At 34.8% G+C, this 16,293-nt stretch overlaps 1 protein-coding gene across 3 annotated transcripts in view; it reads right to left on the bottom strand.

Moving 5' to 3' along the window:
- The window catches only part of LUZP2 (leucine zipper protein 2), a 391,941-nt gene that overhangs the window by 193,664 nt on the left and 181,984 nt on the right, over nucleotides 1-16,293 (bottom strand). Inside the window, exons 2-4 of one of the 3 annotated variants that reach the window (XM_015586409.2) lie at nucleotides 15,693-15,810; nucleotides 11,464-11,534; nucleotides 6,539-6,620 (exon numbers count right to left, since the gene is read on the bottom strand). In XM_015586409.2, coding sequence (XP_015441895.1) covers nucleotides 6,539-6,620; nucleotides 11,464-11,534; nucleotides 15,693-15,810 — 271 coding nt within the window. The remainder of the gene's footprint in view (nucleotides 1-6,538; nucleotides 6,621-11,463; nucleotides 11,535-15,692; nucleotides 15,811-16,293) is intronic. The other 2 variants (XM_025044128.1, XM_025044129.1) reach the window with 2 other exon arrangements.

The raw sequence follows: 16,293 nt of genomic DNA, 5'->3' as shown, positions 1-16,293 counted from the left end.
GAAAGAGTTCTGCTTTTATTGAAGTCAAAGGTGAAGGCCCAGGGTTTCAAGGGCTGACTATTGGTGAATTTAAAAGAGTGGGAATTTAAAGCATGGGAAGAGAAAAAAACAAGTGGACCAGTGATCAGTCATCTGTAACTTATGGAAATCAGCTAAGATCTCTAAAGCAAAGGTGCAGGTGTGGGCGTGTGGAGGACGGGGGATGGGGGAAGCGCGGGCTCCTTCAGTAGCTGGCAATGTGTTTATTGAGAGAGCCATTTTTGAAGTGTCTCTATGAAGTGGATGCCTCTGCAATCAAAGCTTAAGTTCTGCACTTGCATTACAAATAAAAAAGCAAAAACAAAACAAAACAAAACAGAACAAAAAACCCAAACTGTCAAGCGTTTTATGAGCACTGGAAAATTTTGATATGTTACAGATTTGTCTTTAGTTTAAGTCATAAACTATTTAAAGCTATCTTGCTTATATTAATATCCTGCTTTTCCACTGATACCTTTATTTTTTCCAAATCCTCCCATTTTGATACTACTCAGTCACTATATGTTATCCATAATTAACAACTAATTAAAATTGTAATGAAAATATACTGCAATGTCAAAAATATAATTATTTAAATGTTAAACTGGGACAGAAAAACGAGAATGCAATACTCAAATATTCAGGACTTAAAATATATTCAGAGTCTTCAAAAAGTATTAGCATTCTGAAACCATTGGTCTAGAATTGCAGCAGGTTTTAACATTCTTAGAAAAAATAAGCATTCTTAGTTAATGAAATAATTTTCAGAGACAAAAGTATCATTAATTTACCTTGAATAAAGAATGAAAGAACATAGCAAGTCTTTATTCTTAATGAGAGTCAAAGCTTGAAGCTAATCCTTGCTTTTAGACTAATTATGTCTCACTTACGGCAAGTTAAACCGTAAAAATTAACAAGAGTAGGGAAATGCATCCAATGACCATTAATATCTTTAATTACTCTGGTTACACCTGAGAGCTCATTCTTCCTTGCTATTAGGTTTTTCATGAGGAATACAGGTTTGAAAGATTTGTCACTCTATTGTTATCTTAGGGAAAAAAACCCCAGATGTTCACATGTTCACATAAAGTATTTTCAACAGAATTAGATCGAGAAAGCTTTACTGCTTTTTTGATTTAATTTTTCAGAAGAGTATCTTCTTTTATATTTTTGTGATTTTTAAAGCAATAGCTCCTTTAAGTTTCAAGCATTTTACTATTCACTTACCAAATGATGTGAATATTTGCAACATCTTTTGCATAAAATATACAATCTGTTATTTTTATGGAAAAAGGCAGAATAATTAGAAATGTAATCAAGGACAGTGCATAAGATTATCTACTCTTCATTTTCTATCCAGCTAAATAGGCATTTAAATGTTAAGTCATATAAAACCTCAGAAGGTTTGCCACACAATTTCCATTTGAAACCTTCTAAAACATAGATATAAATAAAGCAAGATTTCTATTTATGTATATTTGCACTCATTTATTTATATATTCTGTGATTCAGATACTTGGCATCCTACTTCCATTTTTTCATTTATTTTAATGTTTCTTTTCTATTTTCTGAATTTTTTTCTTTTGCGCTGCTTTCCATGAATTTTTTTTTTTTTTATCGTTACTACTACTCAACTATTTTATTCTAGAGATTTGTGTAACCTAGTGTGTTATTTCTTTTAGATATTGGGTAGTATCTATATTTAATATTTCCAAAAAGCTCTTTTTTGTGCTTTCTTGTTTTTTTCAGTGCATTCTGAATACTTCCCTTATCTTCTTGAGTGTATTTAAAACATTTAGCTTGAATTCTTAGTTTACCTATTTCAGAAATTCTGCTTCACACTGCACATGTGCTCCAAAGCATGGTTTTTCTTTTTAGTAGCTCTATATCTCATATTTCAGTGTTATTTTAGCTTCTTAGCTTATTTTATCTGGGTTGTTAGCTACTCTGTGTGGCAATGTGTATGGGAAAAGAGCAAACAACAACAATAACAACAACGAAACAAAACAAAACAAAAAACAAGGCAGCAGCAGCAGTCCTGGGAAAAAAGAGAAAGATCCAGGGTAGAGAATCTTGGACCCAGAATTCTGCTGAGGGTTCTCAGGTAGGTGGGATTTGTAAGAACTCCATCATTTCTGATTCCTTCAACTCCTCATTTCCGCAGGGCTTTAGACTGTACCGATGTTACCATGATGACATAGAGATCTGAGTTGTTGCTAAGGGCTCCCAGGATGAAGAAGAGGGAGGTGATACTCCAAAGGAAGAGTGAGAGAAAGCAAAAGAGTAGAATTTACAGATGTCCTTCAGCCTACCCTCTTAGGCACCCTACTGCTGCCCTGACCCAGCCAACAGCAAATATTCTACCTCATGACAAAGACCAAAGACCAAGATAGTCCCTTCTCATTTACACATTGAGCCAGCTCCACTAAAACTTCCTTTGAAGTTGGTCATTTGGAAATTCTTTCTTTACCATAAACCTTCCCTGTAGTAATGCATACATTTTCCACCTTTGTCACCAGATGGTAGAATGCATGTATACATTTGTTAACGTCAGAGCAGAATGAGGTACACTTCTAATACTACTTCACATCACCTAGTTATACCGAGATTTTTATATCTAATTAATTTTCTAAAAAATATAATAATAAGAGAATCCTGTGCTGAAATATATTCTGGTTCTCTCCTCACCATCTTTCTCTGTCTCTGTCTCTGTCTTTCTACATACATACAGACACTCACACATTCATACACACCAAATATACCCATGTATATCTTTATACATATTTATATAAGCCTACATGGTTTTTAAATTATTTTTAAAAATTGACAACAATAGCAAATATAAAGAAGAAAAGTCAGTCTGCAGTTAAGGGAATGTAAGCCAATAGTAAAAAAAGTCAACTCAATTATCTAGTAATTATTACTAACAGCAAAAATAAAGCCATGTTTAACCTTGATCACTACTAAGTAAAATGTCTGATTCCCACAAAGAAAGTGATTCTAATTTTCTGGGAACTCTAGGTCAGTCTTGAACAATTCAGGGTCAGATTTTAAAAGCAGGTACTGGCAACTCATTGAATACCAAACTATTTTGAATAGCAATATAAGTGGAGTTGAAGAAAAAGAACACCCTAAATCATGAACAAAGGGATATATATATTTTTTAATCTTCTTCTTTTCAGGTACTCATTCTTTTTTCATTCCTGATTATTCTTACTATGATATTAGTAGATATCAATGGATTTAAATGGTTAAAAAGATGAAATAGTAATAGTGATGATAATGATCATGATCATAGTAATTGATAGTGACATTACGATTTATAATAAGAAATATAAATTTGTTTTTTCCATGGTTACTGACTCACAGCTCCTAAAACCTTGGAATTTCCTAAGTGCTTTTGGACTGCACCTAAGGATGGGGACTGGTTGCCAGGGGAACTGACCATGTAACTAGAGGGTTGGAACTTTTAGTTCCATTCCTTTGACCTTTAGGGAAGGGAGAGAGGCTGGAGGCTGAATTAACTGCCAAATGGTGAATAATTTAATCAATCATGCCTAAGTAATGAAGCTTCTATAAAAATCCAAAAGGAAAGCGTTCAGAGAGCTTCTGGATTGGTGACCACATGGAGATTTAGAGAGAGGGGCACACTCGGAGAGCATAGAAGCTCCACGCCCTTTCTCCATACCTTGCCCTATGCATCACTTCCATCCTGCTGTTAACCGAGTTATAGCCTTTTATAATAAACTGGCAATCTAATAAATAAAATGTTTCTTTGACTTCTGTGAGCCACTCTAGCAAATTAATTGAAGGAAGTATTTATTAGAACCTTCAATCTGCAGCTGGTAGGTCAGAAGCACAGGTGATAACCTGGGCTTGTGACTGGTGTCTGAAGTCAGAGTGGGAGACAGTCTCATAAGACTTCAATACAATACTGAAGTTGCTTACAATTGATTATACACCCTGTTCAGTGCTTTGTGTGCATCACCTCATGATCACCAAATAAACTGTTATATAAATAGCACCGACATGCTTTTTATTATAAAAGAGCTTCAGAAATATAAAATAACTTTCTTATATTTACTCAGCTAAGCAGTGGTAGAGGTGAAATTGAAAAAAGGAGTGAGCAATGAGGAATGATATTAGTTTCATGTTTGGATATATTACATGCTAGATATGTTTTTGGAAAAAGCGTGTATGTTATTTTAATTGGAATCATCACCAAAATCCTGCAGATAAGGAGACTTGCAGAAGTTAAAGAGCTTGCTCAAATTCACAGAACTCGTAGATGGTCCACTAAGAATTTAAAAACAGAATAATCTTATTCTGGAGTGCATGCTAGGTATGCATCCACTTAGGGAGTTTTTGGTTTAGTAGAGTATTTTGGGGTGGGAGAGGGAAACTCTCACTCAAGGTTCAATGTTGAGCCATAAGAAAGACATCACAAGCGTGCTGAGATGAGGGCATCAGTGACTTAGCTCGTACTCCCTCCTTCTCATCCCAACTATGCATCCTTTGTCTGTGACATTTCCCATACTTATAGATACTCTAACTTTGAACATACTCTTTCAGAAGTTATAGCCTTCTTCTTACTGGATCTTAGATACCATATGCATAAAATATTGGAATAATCATAAATTCATGCTTTGATTCCTCCAACTACTAGCTGTGTAAAAACAAGCGAGAAACTTACCTTCTCTGAGTCATTAATTTTCAGTAAAAAAAAAAAAAAGTGTAGTTTTATTGTGAGGATCTGAGATAATAGTATGTGTGAACACTTCTATTCTGTTCTAAATACCATCATTTTGTGACCAGGCTATGAAACAATCCAGATTACATGTGATAGGTCAAGACAGAAATGGGATTGAAATCAGGAGCACCTAGTCATCTGGGTCAGGCGTGGAGGAGAAAGAGCAACATGCTGAATGCTGAAAATATGTCTGTTCTTTTATGTAACATCTGATGTCCGGAGAGCCAGACATTAGGATACCTTGCAGGTGAGCAGTGAGTGTTGCCATGGCATGGCAGAGAAGAACCAACAAGCTTATCCTTCTAAGAGGGCAGAACAGATAACAGTGAATCCATTAACAAGAAACAATCCCGTGCCTAGGAAAGGCAACAGTCATCATTAGAAAGACTGTCTTCAGGAAGCGGATGTCCCGAATGATAGACAGGGCTGAGTTTCTGAAGCAAAACTCCACATTCTAATCCAAGTATTACCTTGCAAATGAAAGGCAAGCTGTCAGTTTATATAGGGGCTGGGATCCCAGGTAATTAACCTAGATGGAGGCTGTATTAATCATGTTTCTAGCTTCTGTAAACTCGATGCTTTAACATCTACCTTACACATATATGTAGACAAGCCTCATTATGAACAACCCAATAATATGCTTGTCATCCTATCTTAACCTCCTGTCTCCCCTATTGCTGCTCCCTCCCTAACCCTCTGAAAAAAATTCCTCCTTCTGTCGGAATGCTTTTCAAATACAGAGTACAAATTACAGAGCCACCCCTTGTATCAGGTTACTCACACTCCAGGTTACTATGCACCCATCCTAATCACCCCCAGGGCCAGATACCAGACTACTAGGGGCAGTCTCTATGCCCCAGAGCCCACTGACATCATTTACTCTGGCCAACCCTAAGACGGCACCCAGCCTCACCCATTCCTTCCCACATAAACCACAATAAAGGCCCACAGTTCCCCTGCCTCCCTCTGCCTTGAGTCCAGCACAATGCCTACCTCTGTGGTTCCTGTTACATGTCATACCACTGGTCTTGAGAACTGAGAAATAAACTATCACTTTAATAACAGTTGTTTCTGTTGGGCTTACTGTATCTCAAATTTTCTATTCAATATACTATATTTTAAAACAGATTCTAGTTCTGGAAACAAGGTAAAAGATCCAGTCCTCATTTGTTGCATAATGTGGGTCAGAGCAATTAGGTACAAGTCTAATTTTCAGCACTGCTATCATGAGCACCATCCTTCCTGCCTATGGTGAATATTGTGAGAACTGAAAAGTGGGAGTCAAGAGAAAAAATCTGGAAAGAATTTTGATTCTTAAACTCTGGGGTATATCAGAATCACCTGTGGAACTGATTAAATAGGTAGATGCTGTGGACTCACCTGACAGACTCCTACTCAGTAGATGAAGCCTGTGGCTTAGGGATCTGAACAGTTTAACTTAGTTCAAGGTTACTTACACCCCACAATTCAAGAGCCACTGATGTAAGTTGAGGCCTGACACAGCCTTCCTGCCCCACTCTTGCCTTTGGCTTTTTATTCTTAAATGAGGGTTGGGAATTAGAAGACCCCTAAGAATCAAAGAAAACAAAAATATTTTGGGGGGAATAAATGCTGACCAAATATTTTTATGATCTTGGTGCCTGGATTTTCTTCATTGTATATTCATTTCTATGTTTAACATGTGTTTTTGTTTCATAGTGATTTTTTAAAGGAAATAATTAACAATATCCCAGCCCCAAAGCAAAGGACACAAAAAGGAAACACACTTACAGTAGCCTGTTGTTTTTCTGCTTTCTCAGATGCCTCTTTAAGTTGATTTTGCAGGGCCTCCTGGAGAGACTTCATTTGTTCTCTAGTAGAAAATAGAGAGGAAAAGAGAGAAAGACATAATAAAATTCTGTTATTTCCTATGTACATTACGAAAGGATGTTTTGCTTTCTGCGTACATTTAGGAAACAGATAACTAGAATTGAATCGAGACACAGCTAAGCATACAGGGTATATCTCAGGATTCTGGTAATAAGGGTTTTTTTCTCTCCTATGCCAGTACTAAAAGCATTCTGTATTTAAAGGAAATTGCCTTGCTATTGTGTCTTATACGAATCCCACTGTGTGAATCATCTGTGAGCTGCATAATGTGTCAAATCAAATCAATATAATAATTAGAGTTGAAAAGCTAATTTTAGTGACAGCATGCCAGAGTATGAACATGCTGGTTAGGAGAAAGTTACCATAGACTGCTGATAGGATAAAATTATTGTTGCCTTTGGATTCTCTTAATTGACTAATTCTAAAGCATTGTGCTTTAGACACCCTTCATAAAGCCTGGTACTTTTTTATAAAAACAAAGAGAAAGGAAACTTATTTCTAACTTGAAGAATGCCTTATTTATTGGGAGTAATAAAAGAAAAACTTGTCTGCACATATATACACATTGTGTCTCAAGCTCACAAATATATATGGACCCTGTCCACTTCTTAAAAATATAAATATTTCCATAAATATGCATTCCTCTCAACGGTTTACTCGTTTATGACAAATCACATTATTTTCTGTGACTTAATTTTATCACCTAAGCTATCACTTCAGAAAGTTCAGATTATCAGATAAGGGTTAGTGTATCAGTGAGTATGTGTGTGTATTGATTCTGGCTAGAGGAATAAACTCTTTTGAACTAAAAGCAACTACTAAATAAAAACATTTCTAGTCTTATCAGCACCCAAACTAATTTAAAATCCCCCATCTAGTGCCAAAAGTCTCCTTCTGGAACCTTGGTGCGTAACCACAACATAGGGGCTAGGGGATAGGAGAGTACCCTCTCAGGTTCATTTTTTTTTAATCTGTAAAATGGGGACAACGATAGAACTACCTCATAGGTTTGTACTGAGGTTTAGATGATATAATGCATGCAAAATGCTTAGTATACTGCCTGAAATAGTCACTTAATAAATATGAGATTACTGTCACAGTCCCCGGCACTACTGCAGGTCCCTGTGTTCATTCTTTGACCACCACCTCCTGCATCACCACGAGCTGTTCTTTCATCCAGCGGGATTAAATATGGCTCAAATTTCTTACTCTAGAAAATCTTAAGTCCCAATTTTAATTTCAGAAATATCAATAAGAATCTGTATGATTGTTGGAATCGATTGGGGCTTTGTCAAAGCAAAATGTAATCTAAATAAATTGATTACAAAACAAAATAATTACAGTCACTTTGGTTAGATGATTTATGCTTGCTTCGGTGAAGCATATAAAACGCTTTTGCTTAAAGTGGATTTTAAGTTTCAGCTTTCATTTCTTCCTCAAACAGGTTTTATTTTTCAGAATTGTTTTGTATGTGGACATTTAAAATTTGGACTTCCATTATCGTTTTTGATATTTTCTACAAAGAGCATTCATGGCATAATATAATATAATGATAATATGTACATATATTGTAGGCTTACAGTGTAATAGGCACTCTTACAAGCTTTGAATCAAATATGAAATTATATTAAATACAGAAAACTGATACATAGAGAAATGGTAAAATTGTGTTCTGGAGCTTATGTGCTCAAACTCCAGAGAGTTATTATACTACCTTTATTGCGAGAGAAAGAAAGAGAGAGAGAGAGAGAGAGAGAAAAGAAAGAAGGCTCTATGTGCTATTCCTAACACTCAAATCTTCAAAATACAATCAAACTCTTATATTACCAATTGATAAAAAGTTATAGTAAAATCTTATAATAATTATTTTAATATTTTTGGATTTGAAAATTTTGTATTTATTTTTTTAGTTTTTAAATGATCCATACATATAAAATATTACAGATTTTATAAAAATGAGCACATGTCTGTATTCAAAAATTCCCACATACTGACATTTATAGGCAATGTAGGGAGAAAGACAAAAATAAACTGTAAAAGCTGTTAACAAAAACTGGAGAAGGCAGAGAATTCGGTACATTTTTTTCTGTATAAGAAATGCTATCGTCCAGTGGTGATGTGGGACTTTTTAATCTTCTGATTTTCTCCATCTCCTTCTGCCTCCCAGGCTTATTTCTGCAAATTCTCACTGCTCTCATGCTTTAAGTGCCTCCAAATTTCTGCCTCACAGACATGCTAAGTTATATTCCTATGAGAAATGATTCCTGACTTGCTCATAAAATGCTCTTTCCACCAGCTGAAATTTCTAGACTGTGACTAGCTACTCCAGGGCCATATTTGATACTGAACCGAAACTTAATTCTAAAGAACTGATGGCTCCAATGACATCTGTGATAAGTTGTTCAGATGTTGAGTACATTTTATCATATAATTTCATGGTTATAGGAATTTTAAAAGACAGTTGTTTCACACATCTTCCACCCCAAATTATAAACAAGAAAACACACACCTGAATCACTACGGGAAGATTTTTTTTTTTTCAAATAGTTTCCAGTTTGTATTGTAATAACATCACACAGAGAACTTGCTACTACCCCCAACCATTTGTTTATTTTTAGAGAACATTATATTTTAAAACCTGTTAGTACACATAGTCCAAAACTGCCTTTTAGGTATCTCTACCCTCCAACCACTATAAAGAATAAAATGCTTTATTATCTTTTCTCAAGACAGTCTTTCAGGTACTTTAGGATACTCTTCTATCCCCCAGAGTCTCTATTACGTGGTTACACACTCTCACTCCTAGCATAGTAAGGTTTAAAACTCTCTGTGGAGACTCCTCTGTCTAAATACTTCTGAAATGGTAACACTCAAGAGTCAACAACTTTCTCTCTCTCTCTCTCTGTCTCTCTCTCTCTCTCCACTCTGTTCCCCCATACACACATACAAAAACATTCACATGCACATACACACTCCTTTCTTTGTCTCTCTTGGCAGAAAGGAACTCTCCGCTCTCTCCGTGTAGTTGCATAAGGCCACCTCATATCCCCTGAGTTAACTTACAGCCTAGTTCCAATGACGCAGAAACCAATTAGTTGCCTCTTGGCTATAATTCCAAGAGGGAAATTCTAATTGATTTAGTTTTGTTTCAGTAGCTGTCTCTGAGCCAATTAACTGTGGCCAGTGATGTCAGAGTCACATAAAAGAAGCATGACTTCTTGGGCCTACTTTTCCAGGTAAAGGGCTGGGTGGCAAGGCTTCCAGAAGACCAAGGGTTGATGAGAGCCGAGTGTATTAGGCAAATGGTATCTAAAACACATTTTCAGACTCATTTTTTTTTTAATATTTCTAAATTTGCAATCAGTTAATATTTTTTTATATTCAAAAATCATATTTTTCTCTTTTACTCTTTATTAATATCTATCTCTTATTTTGGAAATAAGATACAGAGCCATCTTCATATTCAGAAAACTATGATTTTTATATATTTCTAAGTAAACAATAAAAACTAATATATAAAATGTCATATCCTTTTGAGAAATTACTTATTGTTAGAATTTATCGAATTTCACATTCTGACTTTGTGTACATTATACAAGCTATGCATTTTAAACAAGTTTTCTAATTTTGGATAAAACTTTGAAATCACAATACCAAAATATCTGGTCCATGTAATTCTTTCACTGAAAGACTTGGTCCATCACTTGGTAGTCTGAATATGTACCAAATGTATAAATGATGATTAAGAAGTTCTTAATAAACCCAACCACATTTTTTCCTGGTTTGCCTGGGTATTTTGTGTGTCATGTAGAAACAGCCAATGATAATTTATGACAATATCAGCAAACTAAAGGAATAGGCTTTTTCTTATCAATATCATGTATAAGCCCATCGCCTCATCTGTGTCTCTCCTTCAATGAGAAAAGGCAGACTTTATTGCACTGTCACTCCATGGTCCTCACTGCTGCGTTCTCCCTGTACTCATCCCTAAGCCATTTTCCCTTCACTTGGTCTATGTCTCTTTCTTTATGTCCTGCACAATGTTTTTAGAATAATCTCCCTAAAATACTTCTTTAATTTATATCATCCTCCTGTAGAGCTACCTAAAATAGGTTCCCTCCAATCTTTAAAAAGTTTTTATCTCTAATCTATGTATACAGATTAATTTTCTGTTCTTCCCTGATTTCCTCTGTCTTCTTAGTCACTGCAATTCTCTCGGCGGTGCCGCACATGCAGAGGTCACTTCTATTTGTATATTTTTGTTTATTATCCTATCCCACCATGGAATGCATTGTAAAAAGTAATAGTTTTTAGTGTCTCTTTATCTATTTTGACTAGTCGTGCCTATTCAAAATCCTGTTTGTAATTCTCCAACACTAATTCAATGAACCACAAATAGTTGTGTAATATTGAGCATAGGTGGCTAATTTCAAACCAATGATATAATTTAAAATTATATAAGCTCTTTTTAATATTGGATTGAAAAAGAATTTCATGTTCAAGAAATAATAATTTTATTTTAATAATAAAAATATTCACTATAGGACTCTGGTCTTGATATTTTTAACATGTCATAAATGCAATCCAAATATATGCTAATGAGAGCTTTCTAAGTCAAGAGGCAAGAATACTAGAGAAGATACAGAATGGTGAGAAAGGACTACATATGTGTGTAAACGTTTAAGTCTCATATATTCAAGTGTAAGTAAGAAGATAAAAAAATGTATGGCATTTAGATTGAAGTGATTTTTGTGAAATTTCTGAATGGAGTTTGGCACTATGGGAAAAAAAAGAACTGAGAAAATAAAAAGAAAACGCAGTCTTACCTTTGTTTCTGACTTATTTCTAGAAGAGTCTGAACATTAGTTTTGGCCGATTTCTCTTCATTTTTCAAAGACTGATAAGAAAAAAGGGGAAAAGGAAGTCTTATTCAAGTGATAAATTGAGGCTCACTTGACTTTCATCTCTCTGGCCTTTGGTGTGACCGTATTTATGCCCTGAAACAATAATGTGCAGATAAGGCCATGATGGCCCTCACGGTTCTAAGGATGCACTCAGAAACTTACGATACCAGGTAGTGTGTGTACTACACAGCAGGAGAAGGAGAAAGAGCTGAGTCTGGGTCTTTAGAGGTTTGATGGATAGAAACATGCCCTCCAAATATCTAGGTCTTTTAATAAGTGAATATAAAATATGTTTTCTGCTCTTTGTTGGAAGTTTTACTGTGTTCTCTGCAGGCATGTCAAACCAGCTCTGGCATGATTTCTACAAATACAAGGGGACATAAAAGGCATCCCTAAATAAGCTAAGTAACAATACAATTCAAGATCAAAGCAGCCAAAAAGCATTTACCTGTTGGGTCTTATCTTTTTATTATTTATGTACATTAGAATATACAGAAGAACTAAGGTCATAAAAAATGATGAAATTGTACAGACATTGTATTAAGTTAAAAACAATACCACCAAAGTCATTAGTGTTTATTTACTCTGTCAAATTCAGCATTCATAGACTATGAATTAAAACAGAAAAGTCCACTGTGTTTTCTAATTAGAGAATCTGTTCCATTATGCCTTCCCTAAGAATTTTCTTATTTATACTCAATAAACTATTTTTAACAGGGTAAACTATTTTCTTGGTATTAAAAATGGAAACTGAAAGGTAGCGATAGTGTTTATAGGAAGAGAATCTGTGACAGGTAAGGAATTGATAATAGCAAGAATAGCAAAGCATTTTATTTACTTAATATTAATTTAACAAATATTTGTCATAAATTATACCAAGTCTCATGCAAAGGCACGGTGTCTGCCTTCACAAATTTTCCAATCTAATGCTAAAAACACAATTTTCGATAAGCACTCTGATAGGGATGTGATGGACTGAACTTCATACAAAAAACTTCTTCCCTAAATGACTGACTGAGGTCATTATTAGGAAACTGCCAATAAAAGCTGCTCTGCTTATTTGGAAAGAGTAATTTCATATAAAACACACACACACACACACACACAAAAGCAGAACAAGTAATTACAGTGGGGAAAAGTCACCAATCCTAATATTTACAGTTCAAAGTGCATCATGGTTATATGACCTATGACCTCACACAGGTCACAAAATCTGTCTTTTGACTTCCTTATGTGAGAAACAGGAATGAGAATTTTGAAGAGCTACTTTATTTTTTTCTGTTTTTTTGAAATATAATAGACAATTAGTTGCTTGTATTTACCTTGTACAATTCAATGAGTTTTTTTCCCCTGATAGTTGGCATACAATAATATCCCAGTTTCAGTTGTATAGCATAGTGATCAGAGATCCACATAACTCACAAAGTGATCACCCCACTAAATCTAGTACACCTCTTCCTCCTTACATATTTATTAAAACATTACTACTATCTTCCCCATGCTATACTTTACATCTCCATGTCCATTCTGCAACTATCCATTCATACCTCTTAATCCCTTTGCCTCTTTTTTTGTCCCCTCAACCCTCCTCCCATCTGGTATTTGTTAATTTTGTACTTTAGATTTCACATGTATGTGAAATCATGCGATGGACCCACTAGGTCCATCAAGGCGATATCTTTTTCCATCCCCTTCCTTTTAGTCTGTGTGTGTCTTTTAATCCAAAGTGAGTCTCTTGTAGGTAGGATATGTAGGGGTATTGCTTTTCTTATCCATTCAGCCACTCTATCTTTTGGTTGGAGCACTTAATTCTTTTCCATTTGAGGTATGTGTTGATAGGAATGTAGTTATTACCATTCTTTATTCCTGTTTTTGAAATATGTTTTTTTTTGAAGAACCTACTTTAGACAGTTAATGGGAAACTCAAAGGGGATAATAGATGTGTAAAAAAGCACTTGATGAAAAGTACAATAAAAATACGCTTATTCATTTATTGACCATATGCTATACTCTGGACATTTTAAAGGAAACCAAGATAAAGAAGGTAGAGGATTGTCCTCAAGAAATTAAAAAAAAAAAAAAACAAAAAACATGTGATGCAGAAATGAAAAAGGTAGATATACACATGGGGATCAGCAAGGCTTATCTCATTAGAAGAGCTGGAGGTACTTGACTATTATTTCCCCAGAAATATCCAGGGAAATATCCAGAGTATACATCTAGGAAAATACTCTTGGTTCTTTTAAGGATACCAAAAGTCGACAAACCTGCTAATGAATCAACATAATGTTTGTTGATTGACCTGTATCCCAGTCGGGTGCTATGATTACAGAGATAAACAAGACTTTAAACCTTCTATTTCATGAAGTCCTTTCGAAAAAAATATGTACAACTATATTATTATTCACTATGTGTTTGAAACCTAGAATGATTAGATGAATGATCTTATCATCTTAATTTTGTGAAGAGGTTGTTAGGAAGGTTTAATAAGATACGAAATAAAAACCACCTTGCACAATGGCTGGCACAAAATAAACAAGAGACATCTTAAAAATTGCAACTACATTTATTGGTGGAATTGTTACCCTTTCAAAAAATGTAACTCCATGAAATTACACATTTTTTTCAAGCAATTTTCTAAACTGTAATTAGGTATCTTAATTTAGGCTACTGGTACAGAGAAATTGAGTGTCCTGAGAATATTGTTAACACTCACCACTCATAGTCATTTCACCGTATGCTTGAAATATTCTCAAAGTGCCATGTGTGCCATACCTCTAAGAAGATGCAGTTGTCTTGAATATTCTTTGCAGCCTCTTGTAACTGGTGAATTTCTCCTTAATGATAAGGTGGCACCTCAGGCATCAGATTCCTGTGGAAATCGCTGTACTTTCTTTTTCATCCTAGTTAGTGCTTCCCTAATGTTCTGCAAATACTTCTATCATAATACTTTTATTCCTGCACAATTATCCTGCTAGTGGTCTCTGTGGTCTATTGGAATGTGAATAATTTTTTTTTTTCGCTCTTATTTTTATGTTCTCGAGATGTAACAAAACTTTTGGAATAAGAGCTTGGGCATTAGGTTTAAAAAGCAGCTCTGCTGCCTAACTCTGTGCTCTTGATAGTTTCTTAACTTTTGTCTAACTCTGTTTTCTCACATACAAAATGAAACTGATAATAACCACAGCATAGCCATTACGTGAAAATTAAATAAAATTGTAGAAAGAATACCTAACACAAGACATTGACCGTGTTCCATAAGCTGTATGGATTACTGACACCGTCATCATCATCACTGTTATCATCATCCTCATCCTCATGGCAATAGAAAGCCAAAGACAACAGTGACTCCAAATGGTTCAGAAACATGGTTCAGTGCAAAAACTAATAAACAGTCTTTGTAGCAAGATTGCTTGCATTTCATATATGGCTTCCCTTGTGATATCAAAATAACTCATCTTTTCGAAGGATGATTCCTCAGGTGTAACAAAAAAAATCATGTTAAATAGTATCTACCTCATACGTATATTATGAAATTTAAATTCTATAAAACAGCCAAAGTTTTAGTACACAGTATATACTCAATAAATACAATGTCTAAGTCAAATATTAAAATATATTATCAGATATTTCAGAAAATTCTTCTCATCATATATAAATCTCATCTTGGTTTTTGATTGAGATTTCACTGAATGTTAACACATGTTTACAGATGACTCTCTCCTTTCTAAGGCATTTGCCGATTTTAGGAATGAGGTTTATTAAAGAATCTTCAGAAATATTCTTTAAAATTCCTTTCTAGAGATCATTCCTATATTCATTTAACTCTTGGTCATAATTACTTTTTCTCACTTCATAATATAAAAAACACGAGGGTTGATTGATCTCAGAGATTGTGAGAAATTGATGGCTTTGCCAAACACATAATTTTTTTGTTCCCGAATTTACAAACCACAGATTCCCAGAGTTTATTTCAATGACATTTCTTTCCAAATCTAATATAATTATAAATAATTACTTATATGGTCAAACCAAGAAAAAAAAATCAAAACTGATTTTTAAAAATGCGGAAGTCTTTACATATTCATCCATCAAGACAAACCAGGTGACTCCTCATCCTTTGTTTCTGGGAAAATTAATTTTCATCTCACCTGAAGGTTGCCTTTAATTCCATCAAGTTCTTTTGAGTTCTTTGTCAGCTGTTGGAGGATGGTGCTTCGCTCCTTAAAGATTTCTTTCAGCTGCTTTTCTAGATCTTCATGGTCCTGTCTAACACAGAAAAGAAAGGCCATGAGAACCCCAAATTCTTCCATTTGGCTTCAGCCACTTTAATCGTAATCATAAGCCCTTGAATTTAAAGAAATATCTAGATTAATTGAAACCTTAACTGCTAGGGTGTTTTATTCTTATTCCTTCATTGAAAAGAGAAAAATTGAAAAACCAAAAATTTTATAACAAAGATTTCATTTTACTTTGAGGACTATCCAGGCTACAGATCGGTTCCAGTATAATACTGTATATCTTCTACATGTAGAACACAGTTTATCAGGTACTTCTTGGAAAATAGATATTTTCATGACATTGCCACACCTTTTTCCAAGGTCCTTGAAGTTTCACAGCAAGAGGTATGATTTGAACCAATGTATCTCAAAGACATAGGTTCTGACATGGGGATGAGTAGGAATCTTGGGAGTAGAGCCAGAACAGATTGTAGGAGCCTTGCTTCATCACTGGTTTGTAGGGAAGGAAGCC

This window comes from Pteropus alecto, unplaced genomic scaffold (assembly GCF_000325575.1).
Source record: "Pteropus alecto unplaced genomic scaffold, ASM32557v1 scaffold71, whole genome shotgun sequence".
In the NCBI taxonomy this organism is placed as follows: domain Eukaryota; kingdom Metazoa; phylum Chordata; class Mammalia; order Chiroptera; family Pteropodidae; genus Pteropus; species Pteropus alecto.
The sequence above is the reverse complement of the archived record's forward strand: the minus strand, read 5'-3'. Positions and strand labels throughout refer to the sequence as shown.